This window comes from Gymnodraco acuticeps, unplaced genomic scaffold (genome assembly GCF_902827175.1).
Source record: "Gymnodraco acuticeps unplaced genomic scaffold, fGymAcu1.1, whole genome shotgun sequence".
NCBI lineage: Eukaryota > Metazoa > Chordata > Actinopteri > Perciformes > Bathydraconidae > Gymnodraco > Gymnodraco acuticeps.
The window spans coordinates 1-18,968 of record NW_022991944.1 but is presented as its reverse complement, the minus strand read 5'-3'; the positions used below and the strand labels follow the sequence as shown (position 1 = coordinate 18,968).

At 38.9% G+C, this 18,968-nt stretch overlaps 2 protein-coding genes and 1 non-coding gene across 3 annotated transcripts; 1 reads left to right on the top strand and 2 right to left on the bottom strand.

Moving 5' to 3' along the window:
• Positions 1-1,229: 1,229 nt before the first annotated feature.
• Positions 1,230-1,338, bottom strand: trnal-caa. The gene is made up of 2 exons: positions 1,301-1,338; positions 1,230-1,275 (listed from the first exon to the last, which is right to left on the bottom strand). It is a non-coding gene; the product is annotated as a tRNA-Leu (tRNA).
• A 664-nt stretch (positions 1,339-2,002) lies between these two features.
• On the top strand, positions 2,003-12,019 carry dhrs12 (dehydrogenase/reductase (SDR family) member 12). Its single transcript, XM_034200495.1, has 10 exons — positions 2,003-2,212; positions 4,040-4,173; positions 4,838-4,920; positions 6,098-6,190; positions 6,330-6,411; positions 6,684-6,745; positions 6,895-6,999; positions 7,084-7,174; positions 10,625-10,762; positions 11,568-12,019. The coding sequence occupies exons 1-10, from the start codon at positions 2,157-2,159 to the stop codon at positions 11,678-11,680; spliced, it is 957 nt and encodes a 318-aa protein (XP_034056386.1). The 5' UTR covers positions 2,003-2,156; the 3' UTR covers positions 11,681-12,019.
• A 244-nt stretch (positions 12,020-12,263) lies between these two features.
• On the bottom strand, positions 12,264-17,556 carry wdfy2 (WD repeat and FYVE domain containing 2; the record flags this gene model as incomplete). Its single annotated transcript, XM_034200494.1, is given in 4 exon segments — positions 12,264-15,182; positions 16,393-16,501; positions 16,592-16,722; positions 17,455-17,556. Coding segments are annotated over 4 exon segments (372 nt in total), but the record flags the coding sequence as incomplete, so codon positions are not given.
• Between the last annotated feature and the right edge of the window lie 1,412 nt (positions 17,557-18,968).

Below are 18,968 nucleotides of genomic sequence, written 5' to 3'. Positions count from 1 at the left end.
AGCTAAATCCTTTGTAAGTGCGACTTACAAAAGAGATTTTATTTTTAGCAAAGATTCAGTCCAAACAGGTGAGTTTTAAGATACCGTTCGAGTTGTTGTTTCAATGAAGAATCGGTAGGCTCGTTATCAGGTGCAGCAAAATACAATCCATTTATTTTCTATTGTTGTGCAAAATAAAGTATAGTTTATATCCATCAACATTCAATTAATTGCCAAACAAATTGAGTTGTACTCACAACCTCGCTACGGCGGTCAAAACCCAATGCTCTTCCGGGATCAGACACGACCAATCATGTGACACACACCTTATACACCTGTGCCCTGCAGGTAAAGAGACAGCGACCCCCTTGGCACACACAGTGAATAACACACAAGTGTGACAGTTGTCATGTTTGGGTTATGATGACATTTAACTAAAATGGTTTACAGTCATTATTAAAGTTAATTGAAGAAGTTGTTTATGCTTTTATGACAGACAAAATGAAATAGGGAACATTTATAATACATCTCAATCAAAATGTTTTAATTCACATTAGGAAAGTGCTCATATCCGATTCAGTCCAATTTGTTATTCATGCATTTATTCATTTATGTATGTTTCTCAGCATTTATTTATTCTTTAATTAATGTTTTCCTTTCTGTATTTCTGTATTCCTGTATGCATGTATACATGTATTGATAGTAATGTATTGGTTCTCTACATCCTACAAGAGTGGTGTTGTAAAACAATATCATATTTTGACATAAAATCTTTGTTAGTTGTTTAAATCAAATCAAATCAAAATGTATTATCGCCCCAAATCACAAGAAATGCCTCAGAGGGCTGTGCAAAGCAAACAAAAGCACAAAGCAAAGCGAAATACAAACGTCATAGCATACAAAAAACATTATACAACATTATACATCAATATAAGTATTGCCATGTGATAAAGGCATTAACTGAAGTTTACTATTTAACAGTTTTTTGCTGGTATCAAAATGGCATCATACATAATCGAAATGTACAATCTGTCATGCAGTGGTTTGACAAATAAAACAGCAGTGGTGCGAAAAAGGTTTGTCAGAAGTAGAGGTTGCTGCTTTATTCCTTGTAAAATCCATGTTACATGTTTTGTTGTTTACTATTTAACCGTTTTTTGCTGGTCTCAAGAAGGCATAATACAAAATACGAACTCAAATATCTAAATCGAAATTTACAATCAGACTCAGTAATGGCGAGAAAAAAAGTCTGTCAGAAGTGGGATTTGAACCCACGCCTCCATTCGGAGACCAGAATACCCATTACAATGGAAGGTTGAACCTTGAGTCTGGCGCCTTAGACCACTCGGCCATCCTGACAACTGGTATATTTAATTGAGTAAAACATTAAAGTATTTACACTTTGACAGTCAGGTGACACATGTCGATGTGTGTGTGTAACTTCCATCATATTCAGCTTGACAAATATGTAATATAAACGTAACATTAAAGCGTTAAACTCTCCCGTGGTTTCGCCATTTTTCCGGGTTGTTGACGGCAAAACGCCATTGACTGTGTAGCAATACATGTCCACCACTAGGGGCGCTAGAATATGGAGGACGGAACATGAAATGAGAATAAATAAATAAATGTATGAATAAATACGGAAATAAATACAGGAATACAATTATAAAATAATAAATAAATACAAGGATAAATAAATGTGGAATAAATATGGAAACAACTAGATGAAAGTATAATTAAAAACAAGTTGAAAATAAAAACAGAACATTAATGTATGTTTTATTTTCTCAACTTTTATATATATATACATATTTTATTCATTTTTTTTCCCGACGTGTATTTATTGCTGTATGTATTACCACATTTATTTATTTCTGTATTTCTGTATTCCTGTATTTATTTCCGGATGTATTCAAACATGTATTCATACATTTATACTTATGTCATGTTCCGTCCTCAGTAATACACCAAGATGTCCACTAGGGGCGCTAACACACTTATTAAACACGCACTTCCGGATGTCAATCACGTGACTCCCCGTCCTCTTACTACATAAGGTCCATGCTACATAACTCCCTCTTTATGAAACAAACATTGCACTTTGCTCACGGACTACACTGCCTTTAACTGAACACTTTTAAACACAAACTGAGTCACAATTGTGTTAAGAAATAATGTCGTTTTACAGGAACGCCGTGTGGTTTGTGAAAGGGCTCCAGGAGTACACAAAGTAAGTGGGGATTATCACCTGTATCGCTATTTAAACAGTCAGATACATTGTAGTTTTCATGATTTGCGCAAATGTAATCCTTCCTAGGTTAAACCATGCATGCTGCCTTGCTGGTCATGACATTCAGATCATGTGCTGTTGTATAGTATGTTAAAGTTGAATGTTTAACCAGCAGTATTTACACAATATCAGTGGTGGAATGTAACAAAGTACATTTACTCAAGTACTATTCTGACATGATTGTACTCTACTTGGGTTTTCCAATTGTGCTTCTTTATACTACTACTACATTACAGCGGTAAATATTGTGCCTTTTATTCCATTAAAATGAATTAAAACTCCTTATAAACATACATTCCCAAATGATAATGTGCTTCACACTTTCCCAGGGTCAAAAGGGATGTCTTTATATTGCTAGTTTTATCTGACCAATTCCAAACCCTAAGATATGAAATGTACAATATGCCACTTATTATTAGAATACTTACATATTAAACCAAAAAGCAAATTGATTGAACATTTTAGCTTGATCCATGATATCTCAAAAAGACACGATGAATATTTCACTTGTTGTTTCAGCTCTATCCAAATCCAAATATCCTTTCACTTATTCTAAATAAGTTACTGATGGAAATATCTGACCAGAGTTGTAATATCTCCTCTTCAGTATTACATCAGAACATGTGAAAGAATATTATGAATCACTTGTATATAGACTCTTATGGCACTACTTCTATTCTATTTTATTGTATTTACTTGCACTATTATCTGTTTTATTGTGTTGCACAATATTTTCATTGTCATAACTACACTATGTTCACATGACAATAAAAGCCTTGAATGTGGTATTGTTGGTGCCAATAAGTCTTCTTTTTAAAGGTCACCTATTATGCAAAATCCACTTTGTCATGGCTTTTATACATCAACATGTGTCCCCTCTGTGTAAAGAGATTCTGAAAGTTTCTTTTTGTCCTGATCCATTTATATAAAAACCTGTCTGAAAATGAGCTGATCACATTTTGGCCACTTTATGATGTCATAACGAACCATTAGGCGCTTTCACACCAAGTACTTTGCCGCACTTAGTTCCCAGCACTTAGTTCCCCCATGGAACTAAAGTGCAGATCGCGTTCACACCGGAATAAGTCCCGGAGGGAGGATTACGCAAATGTAGCCACTGACGTCACTTCTTCTTCGTCTTCTGCTTTGGGTTTACTGGCAGGCCGCAAACCACTTCACGGCGTATACTGCCACCCGAAGTCCCCGGAGTTGGGGACTGTCTTCAGTAGAAGCTGCTGGGCCTGGGACTGCTGCAAGTCTCTCTGCGTTTGTGCGCTGGGCTAATGCTAATAATGCTAATGCAAGGAAAATAAAATGGCGGCTTCACAAAACTTTTCAGAGTTTTACGGGGCGTGGTTTGCAATCCGCCCAGCCAATCAGAAATGGGAACCTTTTTCTCCCAGAAAGAACCTGCTCTCTAGCAGGGACTGAAAAGGGGGTGGAAAGGTTCTCATGAACTAAGTTCTATTTCCGGATTTTTTTGGTGTGAACGCACATTTTCGGAACTATACTGGGAAAAGTACTCCGGTGTGAAAGAGCCTGTTATGTTCTTTTTAACCAAATCTCTCTCAGAGGGGCTCCTTATTTTTCATCTAAAGTAACAGACAGAGAATCAGCACTTTTGAAACAGGGCTAAAACAGAGGGGATTATGGGTAATGCTGCAATGATCAGACAATCAGAGACATGTTTTGTATCTGAGACCTACAGTATTATATAATGATAAAAAACAGTATGATAGGAGACCTCTAATGTTCTCTTCCTATTAGGAGTGGCTATGAAGCTGCAGCGAAGCATTTTGTTGCTGCAGACCTGGATGTGAACCTGAGTGGGAGGTCCTTCATGATCACAGGAGCTAACAGTGGGATCGGTAAAGCCACGGCGCAGGAAATAGCCAGCAGAGGTGAGTGTTGAAGTGGCTCTAACCAACCAAAAACGTTGTCAGGCGAGTTCAAACTGTTATGCTTCCAGCTATCAGTAATTCAGTAAATGAGTAATTGTTTTATTATCCGAGTACTGAGACAATGAAATGCAGTTAGAATCCATCCAGAAGTGCAAATGAAAAAGTGTTGTATGGTATAATATATATGACGGATGTTAAAGTATATGCATTATGGACAGTATATATGGGTATATGCACTGTAGAGGAAGTTAACATATAGACAGTATCATATAAATAAGAGACGGAATAATATGAATGTACTATAGACTCATATTTAATTCTATTGATTAACTGGTGAAGTAATTCTTCATCAGAAAATGCAGTTCTTCTCAAATATATATTTCCTGCTTTAACACAAACCAATGTATGTATGATTATATATTTTGAAGGACTGGGATTTTCACTCTTTTCAGAGATTTTAAAGACAACTATCATCAGAGAAATGATTGGCAGATGAAATAACAATGAAAGTATTTGCAGATATCGTAGCAGCTGGGTTTTAATCAGAGCATCATGACTTTAATAGGGTTTTTGTCTTTTGCACACTTTACCGTTTTAGTTTAATTTGTTCTCATGTTGCTGCTGGTTTCTCCACTCATGTGTGTTTTTATTTTTGAGTCTGCAGGAGGAACAATTCACATGGTTTGTCGAAACGAGGGGCGAGCAGAAGCAGCCAAAGAGGAAATTGTGGAACGGAGTAAAAATCAGGTGAGAAATCTGTCTGGCCTAAAGGAGGATAAAAGAAGACGGCTTATCGATTTATTTGGTTTGTTATTTTATCTTTCCTGGATTACCATTTACCTCTTTTATGTATTTGTTTGTTTGTTTATTTATTTGTTGTTGTGTTTTTTAGGGTGGTCCTTAAAATTGAAAGTGGGAGAGTCTAAGCTCCAACCCCCAGAATTCATTCTATTAGTCAAGAAAACTCTCCTGGTGAATGTTGTCCTCAATCTGACAACATGTACCCCTCCCTCAACATGTACCCCTCCCTCAACATGTACCCCTCCCTCAACATGTACCCCTCCCTCACATGTACCCCTCCCTCACATGTACCCCTCCCTCAACATGTACCCCTCCCTCATCAACCTTGAAGTGTAGCCTCAGTTGCAGCACTATGGCTGCTGGTGTGGCAGCCCAGGTACATGAGGGAGGGGTACATGTGAGGGAGGGGTACATGTGAGGGAGGGGTACATGTGAGGGAGGGGTACATGTTGAGGGAGGGGTACATGTTGAGGGAGGGGTAAATGTTGTCAGATTGAGGACAACATTCACCAGGAGAGTTTTCTTGACTAATGGAATTAATTCTGGGGGTTGGAGCTTAGACTTTCCCACTTTCAATGTTAAGGACCACCCTACTGAGGCTAAACTTCAAGGTTGATGAGGGAGGGGTACATGTTGAGGGAGGGGTACATGTGAGGGAGGGGTACATGTGAGGGGGAGGGTACATGTGAGGGAATTTGATTAAAATTCACCAGGAGAGTTTTCTTGACTATCATAACAAAGTGGTTGGAGCTTACAATAAATGCATTTGAAAATGGCACTAAGGACCAGCCTAATGTTTTAGTTTTGTTTGTTTTTTTAATAACAAATGTATTTCTTTATAAGAAAAAAAATAAAAGTTAATAATTTAGTTTTTGGGAGAAGGGGTGGGATTAAATAAGTGTAAACTTCCTCCCACCCCTTCTCGGATCTGTAAATAATTTGTTCATTTATAATCAGTAATATTTTTGTATATCAATTTGACACTGCTTAAGTTTGTATTGTATAATAATTCTCATGTTAAATTTCATTATAATTATTATTTTTTGAAATAAATAAATCAAAGAGAAGATGCTCCCTATCTACATCCATTGAAGATAAAACACTCTTTCCTTTTTATTCCCAGAACGTTCACGTCCACATTGTCGACATGTCCAGCGCCAGAGAGGTCTGGGAGTTCGCCCAGAACTTCTCCCAGAGCAACACGGTGCATGTTCTGGTAGGTTCTGGTGTTCTGTAGGTCAGTGTGTGTTTACCTGTCACACACACACACACACACACACACACACACACACACACACACACACACACACACACACGCTCTTGTTTATAATGTAATCTTTTGTTGTGTTAACTAGATCAACAACGCCGGCTGTATGGTGAACCAGAGAGAGTTAACTGAGGAGGGTTTGGAGAAGAACTTCGCCACAAATACACTGGGTACAAAGTGTTTTTAAAACCTCCTTATTAAGCTTATTGGAGTTGTCCCTTTCCTGTAGTGTGTTATACAGGTTTGTGTGCATGTAAATGGTCTGCAGAGGCTAACATCCCAAAGTTTCTCTCACACACTCTCCCTGGAATCATTTACTCTGCCAAATATGAATAAATGTTCCTACGAAAACCTATAACCCTTTTGTTAAGACAACAGTTAATGAATAACTGTTGTCTGGGAGTTTTGCTAAAATGTCTTCTGTGTTTATTTTATTTTTCAGGTACGTACATCCTCACCACGGCGTTGATACCTGCACTCAAGAAGGTGGAAGATCCGAGAGTGGTGGGTTGAATTTAAACTTAATAAAAACCCTCATAAGATAATGACATGCAAATATAGTTTTACTATCAGAACAGTACAAGAACACCGGATAATCAAATGTGTGCAGTTGATCAGAATGCACTAATTGTTATGCTTCTGTTTCGTCGAAGGTCACGGTGTCGTCGGGCGGGATGCTCACACAGAAGCTGAACGTGGACGACCTGCAGTTTGAGAAGGGGACGTTTGACGGCACCATGGTCTACGCCCAGAACAAGGTAAAGGAGATGGAGGTCGAACACGAGATGACTGCGCGTGTGTGTTGTGTCTGCTGAAGTGTTTTTGTGTTGACGCTCCGACAGAGACAGCAGGTGATCCTGACGGACAGATGGGCGTCTCAGCACAAAGAGATCCACTTCTCCTGCATGCACCCCGGCTGGGCCGACACTCCAGGTAGGGACAGGATATTAGATTCACATGTTGAGAACAAATGGCAGCTATACCTTCTTTGAGACATAGACATAAAATAAATCCCTGCTAGCATTAAATCATGCAATGTGTTTAACATGCATGTCGAAATCCTGATCCTATTTATGTTGCAGCCCTATCTACATCTAAAAACGATCTGAATGTATTACCTGACACCAGAGATGGCAGAAGTACACACACCCTCAAGTAGAAGTACAGATACTCGTGTTTAAAAATACTCTGGTAGAAGTACTGACTAAACTTCTTTACTCAAGTCAAAGTAAAGAGGCTTTGAAGTGTACTTCAGTAAAAAGTCCCCATAACTAGCAGCTGCTTTAAAGAGTACCTGACCTCCCTTTATATTAATAGAACAATAATGTCATTGTTAGCTAATGAATGTTTCCATGCTGAACAACGGCAACATGACAACGTTTCCATTGGTCCCTCTTCTTTAGAGAAGACCAGGAAATGATGGATACACGGATCGTGTTCCAATCAATAGGCACGCAATGACTCTAAAGAATAATGATCACGCATCAAACACACATTCAGACTAAAGGAACCAGCTGTTTGGGAAATGAGAGAAGTAGAAAGTACAGGTATTTGAGTTCAACATGTGAGAAGTAGAAAGTACAGGTATTTGTGTTCAACATGTGAGAAGTAGAAAGTAAAGGTATTTGAGTTCAACATGTAAGAAGTAGAAAGTACAGGTATTTGTGTTCAACATGTGAGAAGTAGAAAGTACAGGTATTTGAGTTCAACATGTAAGAAGTAGAAAGTACAGGTATTTGAGTTCAACATGTAAGAAGTAGAAAGTACAGGTATTTGTGTTCAACATGTAAGAAGTAGAAAGTAAAGGTATTTGAGTTCAACATGTAAGAAGTAGAAAGTACAGGTATTTGGGTTCAACATGTAAGAAGTAGAAAGTACAGGTATTTGTGTTCAACATGTAAGAAGTAGAAAGTACAGGTATTTGAGTTCAACATGTAAGAAGTAGAAAGTACAGGTATTTGAGTTCAACATGTGAGAAGTAGAAAGTACAGGTATTTGAGTTCAACATGTAAGAAGTAGAAAGTACAGGTATTTGGGTTCAACATGTAAGAAGTAGAAAGTACAGGTATTTGAGTTCAACATGTAAGAAGTAGAAAGTACAGGTATTTGAGTTCAACATGTGAGAAGTAGAAAGTACAGGTATTTGGGTTCAACATGTAAGAAGTAGAAAGTACAGGTATTTGAGTTCAACATGTGAGAAGTAGAAAGTACAGGTATTTGAGTTCAACATTAGAAGTAAAAGGTATTTGTGTTCAACATGTGAGAAGTAGAAAGTACAGGTATTTGAGTTCAACATGTAAGAAGTAGAAAGTACAGGTATTTGTGTTCAACATGTAAGAAGTAGAAAGTACAGGTATTTGTGTTCAACATGTAAGAAGTAGAAAGTACAGGTATTTGATGTTCAACATGTAAGAAGTAGAAAGTACAGGTATTTGTGTTCAACATGTAAGAAGTAGAAAGTACAGGTATTTGTGTTCAAACATGTAAGAAGTAGAAAGTACAGGTATTTGGAGTTCAACATGTGAAGAAGTAGAAAGTACAGGTATTTGAGTTCAACATGTGAGAAGTAGAAAGTACAGGTATTTGTGTTCAACATGTAAGAAGTAGAAAGTACAGGTATTTGTGTTCAACATGTAAGAAGTAGAAAGTACAGGTATTTGAGTTCAACATGTAGAAGTAGAAAGTACAGGTATTTGAGTTCAACATGTAAGAAGTAGAAAGTACAGGTATTGTAGTTCAACATGTGAGAAGTAGAAAGTAAAGGTATTTGTGTTCAACATGTGAGAAGTAGAAAGTACAGGTATTTGAGTTCAACATGTAAGAAGTAGAAAGTACAGGTATTTGAGTTCAACATGTAAGAAGTAGAAAGTAAAGGTATTTGTGTTCAACATGTAGAAGTAGAAAGTACAGGTATTTGAGTTCAACATGTGAGAAGTAGAAAGTACAGGTATTTGTGTTCAACATGTAAGAAGTAGAAAGTACAGGTATTTGAGTTCAACATGTGAGAAGTAGAAAGTACAGGTATTTGAGTTCAACATGTAAGAAGTAGAAAGTTCAGGTATTTGAGTTCAACATGTGAGAAGTAGAAAGTACAGGTATTTGTGTTCAACATGTAAGAAGTAGAAAGTACAGGTATTTGTGTTCAACATGTAAGAAGTAGAAAGTACAGGTATTTGAGTTCAACATGTAAGAAGTAGAAAGTACAGGTATTTGAGTTGAACATGTAAGAAGTAGAAAGTACAGGTATTTGAGTTCAACATGTAAGAAGTAGAAAGTACAGGTATTTGTGTTCAACATGTAAGAAGTAGAAAGTACAGGTATTTGAGTTCAACATGTGAGAAGTAGAAAGTTCAGGTATTTGAGTTCAACATGTGAGAAGTAGAAAGTTCAGGTATTTGAGTTCAACATGTAAGAAGTAGAAAGTACAGGTATTTGAGTTCAACATGTAAGAAGTAGAAAGTTCAGGTATTTGAGTTCAACATGTGAGAAGTAGAAAGTACAGGTATTTGTGTTCAACATGTAAGAAGTAGAAAGTACAGGTATTTGTGTTCAACATGTAAGAAGTAGAAAGTACAGGTATTTGAGTTCAACATGTAAGAAGTAGAAAGTACAGGTATTTGAGTTGAACATGTAAGAAGTAGAAAGTACAGGTATTTGAGTTCAACATGTAAGAAGTAGAAAGTACAGGTATTTGTGTTCAACATGTAAGAAGTAGAAAGTACAGGTATTTGGGTTCAACATGTGAGAAGTAGAAAGTACAGGTATTTGGGTTCAACATGTGAGAAGTAGAAAGTACAGGTATTTGGGTTCAACATGTAAGAAGTAGAAAGTACAGGTATTTGTGTTCAACATGTAAGAAGTAGAAAGTACAGGTATTTGGGTTCAACATGTGAGAAGTAGAAAGTACAGGTATTTGGGTTCAACATGTAAGAAGTAGAAAGTACAGGTATTTGGGTTCAACATGTAAGAAGTAGAAAGTACAGGTATTTGGGTTCAACATGTGAGAAGTAGAAAGTACAGGTATTTGGGTTCAACATGTGAGAAGTAGAAAGTACAGGTATTTGAGTTCAACATGTAAGAAGTAGAAAGTACAGGTATTTGGGTTCAACATGTAAGAAGTAGAAAGTACAGGTATTTGTGTTCAACATGTAAGAAGTAGAAAGTACAGGTATTTGAGTTCAACATGTAAGAAGTAGAAAGTACAGGTATTTGTGTTCAACATGTAAGAAGTAGAAAGTCATCAGAAAAATAAGTAGTGGAGTAAAGCACTGATACCAGAAAAATGTACTTAAGTACAGTAACAAAGTATTTGTACTCCACTTCTTCCCACCTCTGATTTTCACCCAAAAAACGTTGCTTCTGTGATTTATCCCCTCTCTGCAGCTGTCCAGACGTCCATGCCTTCGTTCCACGCTAAGATGCAGAACAAACTGCGGACGGAGGCGATGGGGGGGGACACGGCCGTGTGGCTCTCTGTGTCTGCGGCCGCCATCAAGCAGCCGAGCGGACTGTTCTTCCAGGGTCAGACACTAAAACCTGTTCAGAACCGTGTGAAACCTGTCATCTTTCTGCTTTCACAACTTTTGATTGGATAATAGAGGCTATGGGCGGCCCCGTCTTAGTGTGTGGGAGAGAAAGACCTACTGGAGGGAACACAGGGATTTTAGCCTTTGCAGACCATTTACATGCATCAAAACCTATCTAACAAACTACAGGAAAGGGAAAACCCCAAAAAGCATAATATGGCCCCTTTTAAATTTGTATTAAACACAGACCTTATTTATAACTCTGCAGCTCTTTGGAGCATGAGGGGGAAAATAAGGGACAATCCACATTACTTACAAAATGAACCGTTAAGGCTAAATGAATCTGCAATCCCTAACAAGGAAGTGGCAATAAAAGAAAAACATAACATACAAAAAAGGGCACAGAAAGAAAGCTTATAGTTTTGTCTTCTCACTGACCATCTTACAAAACAAATAATGCAAGTCACGCATACAAACAAACATGAAGAGACGGAGACACAACAACATTCAAAACTGTGTAGCAGAGAACCAGGGGGGTTACATTACAAATAGGTTTTAGTTGAAGTCTGATCTATACGGGTTTACACACTCAATCCATCCCTTCCAACACTTGTCAAATGTGTCTGTCTTGAGTCTTCACATTAAACCAGTCTGCTAGAGGAGGTGGTACTTGGCGTAACCATGTTTTCGTTATGGCGACGAGCATTACTTTAAACGTGTACATTTGAGAGAAAGTGTAACACATTTCTAAGCTTTAGCGTCTCTGTCTGTCTGATGTTTATCCATGATGTGTTCTGCAGACCGTAAAGCGGTGGCGACGCACCTCCCTCTGGCCTCCACCCGCTCCTCCCCTCAGGACGAGGAGAAGCTGCAGGCGGCGCTGGACGAGTTCGCCCTCAAGTTCAAACCTTAATATCTCTGTAAACGCACTTATTAAACCACGCACTCCTTAATAATTACCAATGTTTACATAATTGTTATTTCTCAATGTACAGGATGTTTATTTGATACATTTGTTAAAGCGGCTTGAAGAACAAAACACACCAAAGTCAAGTTGTTTTTTGGAAGGAAGAGTGTTGTTGTTGTTGTTGTGAGATTAATCTACTGAATCAAACCTGAAGGAAAATGAATACACTAAATATAAAACCTTTAATACTGCATTCATCAAGTCTACTGGGAGATATTTATCAGCCGACACATACATGTAATAATGCAAAATTGTTATTTGTAAATTAAATATATTTATACGGTTTCTCTCTCGTCTCCATCCATGTGTGTGATGTCTTAAAAAAGGTATGAGGTCCAACAGGGTCTAAACTTATAATATATTTTATTTCTATAGCGCTTTTCTTGAACCCAAAGACGCTTTACATTTGGGAGGGAGGGTAGACAAACAATACCTATAATACTTATCTAATACCTTCAGTGTTATAGTAAAGTAGTACTGAGTAAAACATATTGAGGGTATTTGTAAAAACAAAAAAATGGTCTGGCAATTTGTGGAGAAGGTGCACCGGCTCTTTTAATTAGTCATTTATTCATACATGGTTACATCAACGGACAGAAACAAACATCAAAACATCTTTCCTGCAACAGAACAATAAACCACTGGCCTTGGATGAATTTATTTGAACTGCAACAGGATTTTAAGTATTCTTAATCTTTAAACTTGTATGCAAATCATCCATTTAAATCATACACTTTACATGAACACAGGAATTTATTTAGCAAAACAAGCTATTGTGTTTCAGTATTTTTAACAACTAGTCCAGGCAGTAACAGCTTAAGTGAATAGTAACAACTATTTAACAGCTTCTGGCAAAAACGTGAACTGTACATCATGCATTTTTAACGGGTCTGCAAAAAGAAGGAATTCTACATGATTTTAAAGAAGAGCTGAAAACACTGGTTGTTTGAAGGTCTTCCACAAGCTCTCACAGCGAGTCATTTTTCACTCCTGTTGTGTTAAAGGGGCCTTTTGACGCTCATTCTCAGGTCCATCTTTGTATTTAGTGCCTCGACTGGGACACGTCTCCAATGTTCAAAAAGCTCTTAATGTTTCTCATACTGTCTGTGCTGCAGCACCTCTTTTCACCCTCTGTCTAAAACCAGAGCCCAGTCTGCTCTGATTGGTTAGCGAGCCGGCTCTGTTGTGATTGGTCAACAACTTAGGCGCTGTTTACACGAGAACGAAACGGGTTGTATCCGCTACTTTTCTCTCTTCGTTCACACGAGGCCGTAACGCAAACGGGATAAAGGGTCCCAAGGTGGATAGATCTGCGGACGGAACGCTCTGGGGGGCCAAACGGCTCCGTGTGTACGTCCTATACGATCATTTCCTGATAACGATGAAGCCATAGCCCCATCTCTGCTGCTCACTGCTGTAGAGTAGCTACTGCTACTGCCCATGCTACAGACGTTAGCGCACAACCATCAGCAACAAGTGGACATGGAGAACTACATGTTGCTAAATCCACCGCCGAGAATAAACAGAAGGGCAACCATGGCAACCATGCTCGGGGGTCTTCTTCACTGCTTTTAGTGTATTTTGTTGCGCGGCATATGTACTACAGCGTCTCCAGCGGGCCGAGTGGTCTCGTGTGAAGGGACACGTTTATTGAGCCGTATCCGTGGGAACGGAAGACTTTTTTGATATCGAATTCGGTCTGTTTGCGTTCCCGTGTAAATGGGGTCTTAGAGAGGTCCTGCCCCTTAGCCAATCACGTATAATGTGTTGGAGCGCTAGCCAATGGTAGCACAAGGGATTTTATCCTTAGCAGACCATTTACATGCACACAAACTATAAGAGGGCCTCTTCAAACACAACTTTATTTTCAATCTTAACATCTTTGGGAAATATTCAGCGGGGTTTAAACGTTATTATGAATCAACTTAGTTACCATGAGACGGTTAAAGCACAAACTTGATAATCACAGAAACATCTCTTCACAGCAGCCATTTGTGAAATGTTTGATTCCAGTGCAGTGACATACAAGAAGTCAGTACAGTGACAGTAACGATAAGAAACAAAATCAAACGTTCATTAACTTCCTTTCAGTCCTGATACATGTATGAATGTGAAGCCACTCATTAACTTGATGATATGTGTCAGAAACATTTAGACCAACACGTAGAATAATAAATAATCTCATAAAACACACAAGCAGTCTGATGGTTAATGCACGGATTACAAAACTTCACAGGTCTGCATCATGACAAGGGTCCACAATACAAATACATCAATATCTACTGTAATGTCCAAACCTATTCAACTTTTTAGGCAGCTGTATAAGACTCCATACTTTTCATCAAATGATATCAACTTATATACTTTTTCCCACATTTTAGCCATATTTATTTTATGTTTTGCAAACTTTATAATCACTACTAGAATATGAAATTAAGTTCTGTGGATCTGAACAATGTTTCGCTGCAGGAAAACGTTTTAAAAGTTGCCGTGATATCAACTACCTCGGCATTAAGGTGAGAGATTATTTGGGTGCGCATGATATTGATTTATTTAGGGTATAGTGAGACTTGGGTTACGATGAATGAGAGTTCGTAAACATATGATATGATATAGTTTTAACTTTAACTCAAAGTATTTTCTCCGTTTAGGTTCTTTCTTTTAGGAGAACAAGAAGTTGATAAACAAAATGATATTTTTTGTGATGAAATATTCCTTTAAGAGCTGCAGGAAGACTGTAAATAGCGCCATTAGCATATCTACAGTACTATATGACCACCTTTTAATGCTCATGTCCTCAAAGTGTCACTATGTGTTCTCTGTCCTTTATGACCGGTCTCTTAGTGACTTTCTAGATGGATAAAAGCGGTCATAGCCGGATTTGGTGAATTTGAAAGCAAAGAAATTGTCTGCTGCTACTTTCTTTACTTCCTGTAGGTCGTGCATGTCGGTGTAGAACTGTAGACGTGATCCAACAGCTTCCTCTTACAGCCTGCTAACAGTGAATGAGTGAGTTGAAGGTTGTGACTTCTTGTTCAATTCGGTTACCCTCCTTAAAATAAATACGGTACCCGCTGACAAAGTGCAGAAATGTTTCACTTCAGGTTTGAAATCGGCAGGAATGCATGAAAATTAAGGATTTTCAAGTCCTCGTAAAGTCCAAAGCCCTCCCACACACACTGATATAATACAAACACACACACATACACACAGATAGGGATCCCCCACACAAACAAACACCCACCACTGTCTGTAACCTTCAGTCCGCTCCGTGCTGCTCCCAGAGTCCTCCCTGTGGACAGCCGCTGCTCAAAGTTAAATATTATCCAGGTGACATGGAGACTGTTCCTCTCTTTCTCTTCCAAGTGCAACTGCTGCCGTGAAGCCCTCAGTTTGGTGGACAGAGCGTCAGCTGACCTCAGGACACCACAGGAGACATGTCCCACAGCTGCAGAGAAACACACACATGGTTGTTCCTCAGATTCAACGGGCTTCTGGAGAGACATTCCTGCAGACTCAAAACCTACTGCTGCTTTTTAAAACAATATTTTCTTCAAATGAAATCACCAAAATTAGACCATTATTCACGTCCAGGAATTTCTCCTCATTTTTCTATTAATCTATATTGATGTGACCGATTTACTGCTTTCATCAATCATAACTTTTTTGTTTTACATTCGATTGCATTAAGGCTTCATGATATCCTTCACAGCAGACATTTGAACATATACAATTGCTGATCAACACTTTCATTGGATTTTGGATGATTTAGTCAACTTTGTGACACCATGGTGTTCCCGGGCAAAAAGAAAAGGAATTAGCAACCATCCGGATCAGATACTGTGTGTTACTGTGTGTCACTGTCTCTTACTGTGTCTTACTGTGTGTCACTGTCTCTTACTGTGTCTTACTGTGTGTCACTGTCTCTTACTGTGTCTTACTGTGTGTCACTGTCTCTCACTGTCTCTTACTGTGTGTTACTGTGTGTTACTGTGTGTCACTGTCTCTTACTGTGTCTTACTGTGTGTCACTGTCTCTTACTGTGTCTTACTGTGTGTTACTGTGTGTTACTGTGTGTCACTGTCTCTTACTGTGTGTTACTGTGTGTTACTGTGTGTTACTGTGTGTTACTGTGTGTTACTGTGTGTTACTGTGTGTCACTGTCTCTTACTGTGTGTCACTGTCTCTTACTGTGTGTTACTGTGTGTCACTGTCTCTTACTGTGTGTCACTGTCTCTTACTGTGTGTTACTGTGTGTCACTGTCTCTCACTGTCTCTTACTGTGTCTTACTGTGTGTTACTGTGTGTCACTGTCTCTTACTGTGTGTCACTGTCTCTTACTGTGTGTTACTGTGTGTCACTGTCTCTCACTGTCTCTTACTGTGTCTTACTGTGTGTTACTGTGTGTCACTGTCTCTTACTGTGTGTCACTGTCTCTTACTGTGTGTTACTGTGTGTCACTGTCTCTCACTGTCTCTTACTGTGTCTTACTGTGTGTCACTGTCTCTCACTGTCTCTTACTGTGTCTTACTGTGTCTTACTGTGTCTTACTGTCTCTTACTGTGTCTTACTGTGTCTTACTGTGTCTTACTGTGTGCCACTGTGTGCTCGCATGTCCTATCAGAGACTCATGATAAACCGTGTGTTCCCGTACAGACCTTGACAACCTTGTCGCTGCCCGAGGTGAGCAGGGTCCCGGTGGTGGGCTCGTAGTGCATGTAAACAACGCTGTGCTTGCTGTCGTGGAAGGTGGCTGTGGGCGCTCGGCTGGAAGACACAACAGGGACCACGGTTACTTCACCGAGGACACAAAGGTTCAGTGGAGGACGACAACAACAGAGGCCGATTGTTACTCACTCCTCGTCGGTGATGGACTCGTGGCAGCTGTCACACACACGCACCTCGAACTCAAAGCCCATGAGGGGGATGGTGGAGCGCTTGGACGAACATTTGCCGCACACCGCCTGGCCGCACTTCCTGCAGTGGTGCTGAGAACACAGGAGGACTTCAACATGAGGCAACATCTGGATAATGACCCGTTGTATACCCACATTACTATTCTTCAGCGGCAACTCAAAGCGGTTGACATCGGTTGCCTGTATATATTATATGAATGATTATATAAATTATTCAAGGTTAAAGTATACATTGATATTGTATGTTAACATATATTAAGATGTAAAAAGAAAAAAAAGGGAGAAGGGGTCGGATTAAATAAGTGTTAACTTCTTCCGACCCCTTTTCGGACGTGTAATTACTAATTAGCTAAAGCTTTGTTGTTTATTGATATCAGACACTACAGATTATTCAATTATTAATTAAATATTTCGTTTTGTTATTGCATTCATTTGTGTATCATGACTGTATCATCTTTTGTTTCATTTGTATTTTCTTTGGTTTTACACGCTCTAAAAAATAAATAAACTAAACTAAACATCCTTATGGATCCTTCATTTCCATGTACGTCCAAATCATACGTTTTGTTATTTGGATTGACCATGTGACAAACATACATGACACAAAAAGTATAATTCATTTACAATCCAAATGAAAAAGAACTGTAAGAAAGTAAAACAAATCTTGAGTCTTGACCGACAAGTGAACTTCTCGATGAAATATAGTTATTTAATGGAGCTTCTAATGAGTGAATCATGATGTGCTTTGTGTCTGAGGATGTATAAATATAAAAGCTTTTGTAAAGTCATGTGATTGTACAGCACCTGTCGCAGGCCGATCTTCTTACTGTCCCACATCTGTTTGAAGTTCCAGAAGAAAGGCTGCTCACACTTCTGACACGAGTCGCTGTCCAGCCACTCTGGGGTCTGTCAAACACACACACTTTTATAACGATGCATCTCTCATCTGCACTTTTCAAATTAGGATTCCCAATACAAAGGAAGATGTATTTTAAGTCCCAAAAAAAGTTATGTATCATATCAGACAGAATATATTTCTGTTAGGACAAAACAAGAAATGTAAAGACTAGGGCCGGGACTTTAACGCGTTAATTAAGATTAATTAATTACACAAAAATTAACGCGTTAAAAAAATTAACGCATTTTAATCGCACTTATTTTTGCACCGCGGAACGTTTCTCACTGGATGAGTTTCAGGCGTACCGATTATACTGGAGCACCAACTAACGTTCATGACTTCAGACAACAACAAACCACAGTGAACAACAGTGGGAAATGTTGTTTTAAAAAACGGACGGATGGAAGCGTCGATAAGAGCACGGTTGTGTGCAAATTATGCAAAAAGGAATTCGCATATCACCGCAGCACATCAAGCCTCAAGTATCACCTCAATGCAAAAACATATAGCAGCTAGCGTGGACGTTAGCGTCTTTTATCGCGTTCACACCAAAAAGAGCCGGTACTAAAATTAGTTCATGAGAACCTTTTTACCGTGCGGCTCTCTTGTGAGAAAAGAGCTATATTTCTGATTGGCTGGGCGGATTGCAAACCACGCCCCGTAAAACTCCCAAAAAGTTTTGTGAAGCCGCCATTTTATTATCCTCGCATTAGCATTATTAGCATTAGCCCAGCGCAGAAACGCAGAGAGACTAACTTATGGCAACACAAAATAAAACATGGGAGCGGTGGAGATGAGGAGGTGTCGGCGTTCTGGCGATTTACTCGGATCGGGACAGCAGCTTCTACTGAAGCCAGTCCCCAACTCCGGGGACTTCCGACCGGGGACTTTGGGCGGCAGTATACGCCGTGAAGTGGTTTGCGGCCTGCCAGTAAACCCAAAGCAGAAGAAGAAGAAGTGACGTCAGCGGCTTCATTTGCCTAATCCACCCCCAGGTTCAAAGAGTTCTCATGAACTAAATTCTCATGAACCTTTGTGGGAAAAGTACTGCGGTGTGAATGCGCCTAATGGTATACTAAAATCCATGTGAAAAAAATTGCTTCTCACTGTTCTTAGGTCAAATATGTATATGTGATTAAAAATGCGATTAATTTCGATTAATTAATTACAAAGCCTCTAATTAATTAGATTAATTTTTTTAATCGAGTCCCGGCCCTAGTAAAGACATCACCTTAGACTTTGTGAAACTAGAACGGATATTTTGTCTATTTCTAAAATGTTATAGAACAGTCTATCGATTAATCTAGAAAGTAACTGGTGGATAGATAAATGACTTGTTAGTTGCAGCCCTACGCTTATCTCTCTGACAGAACAAGGACGTGTGCAAAAGGCATGAAAACACAGCTCACACATTTCCATA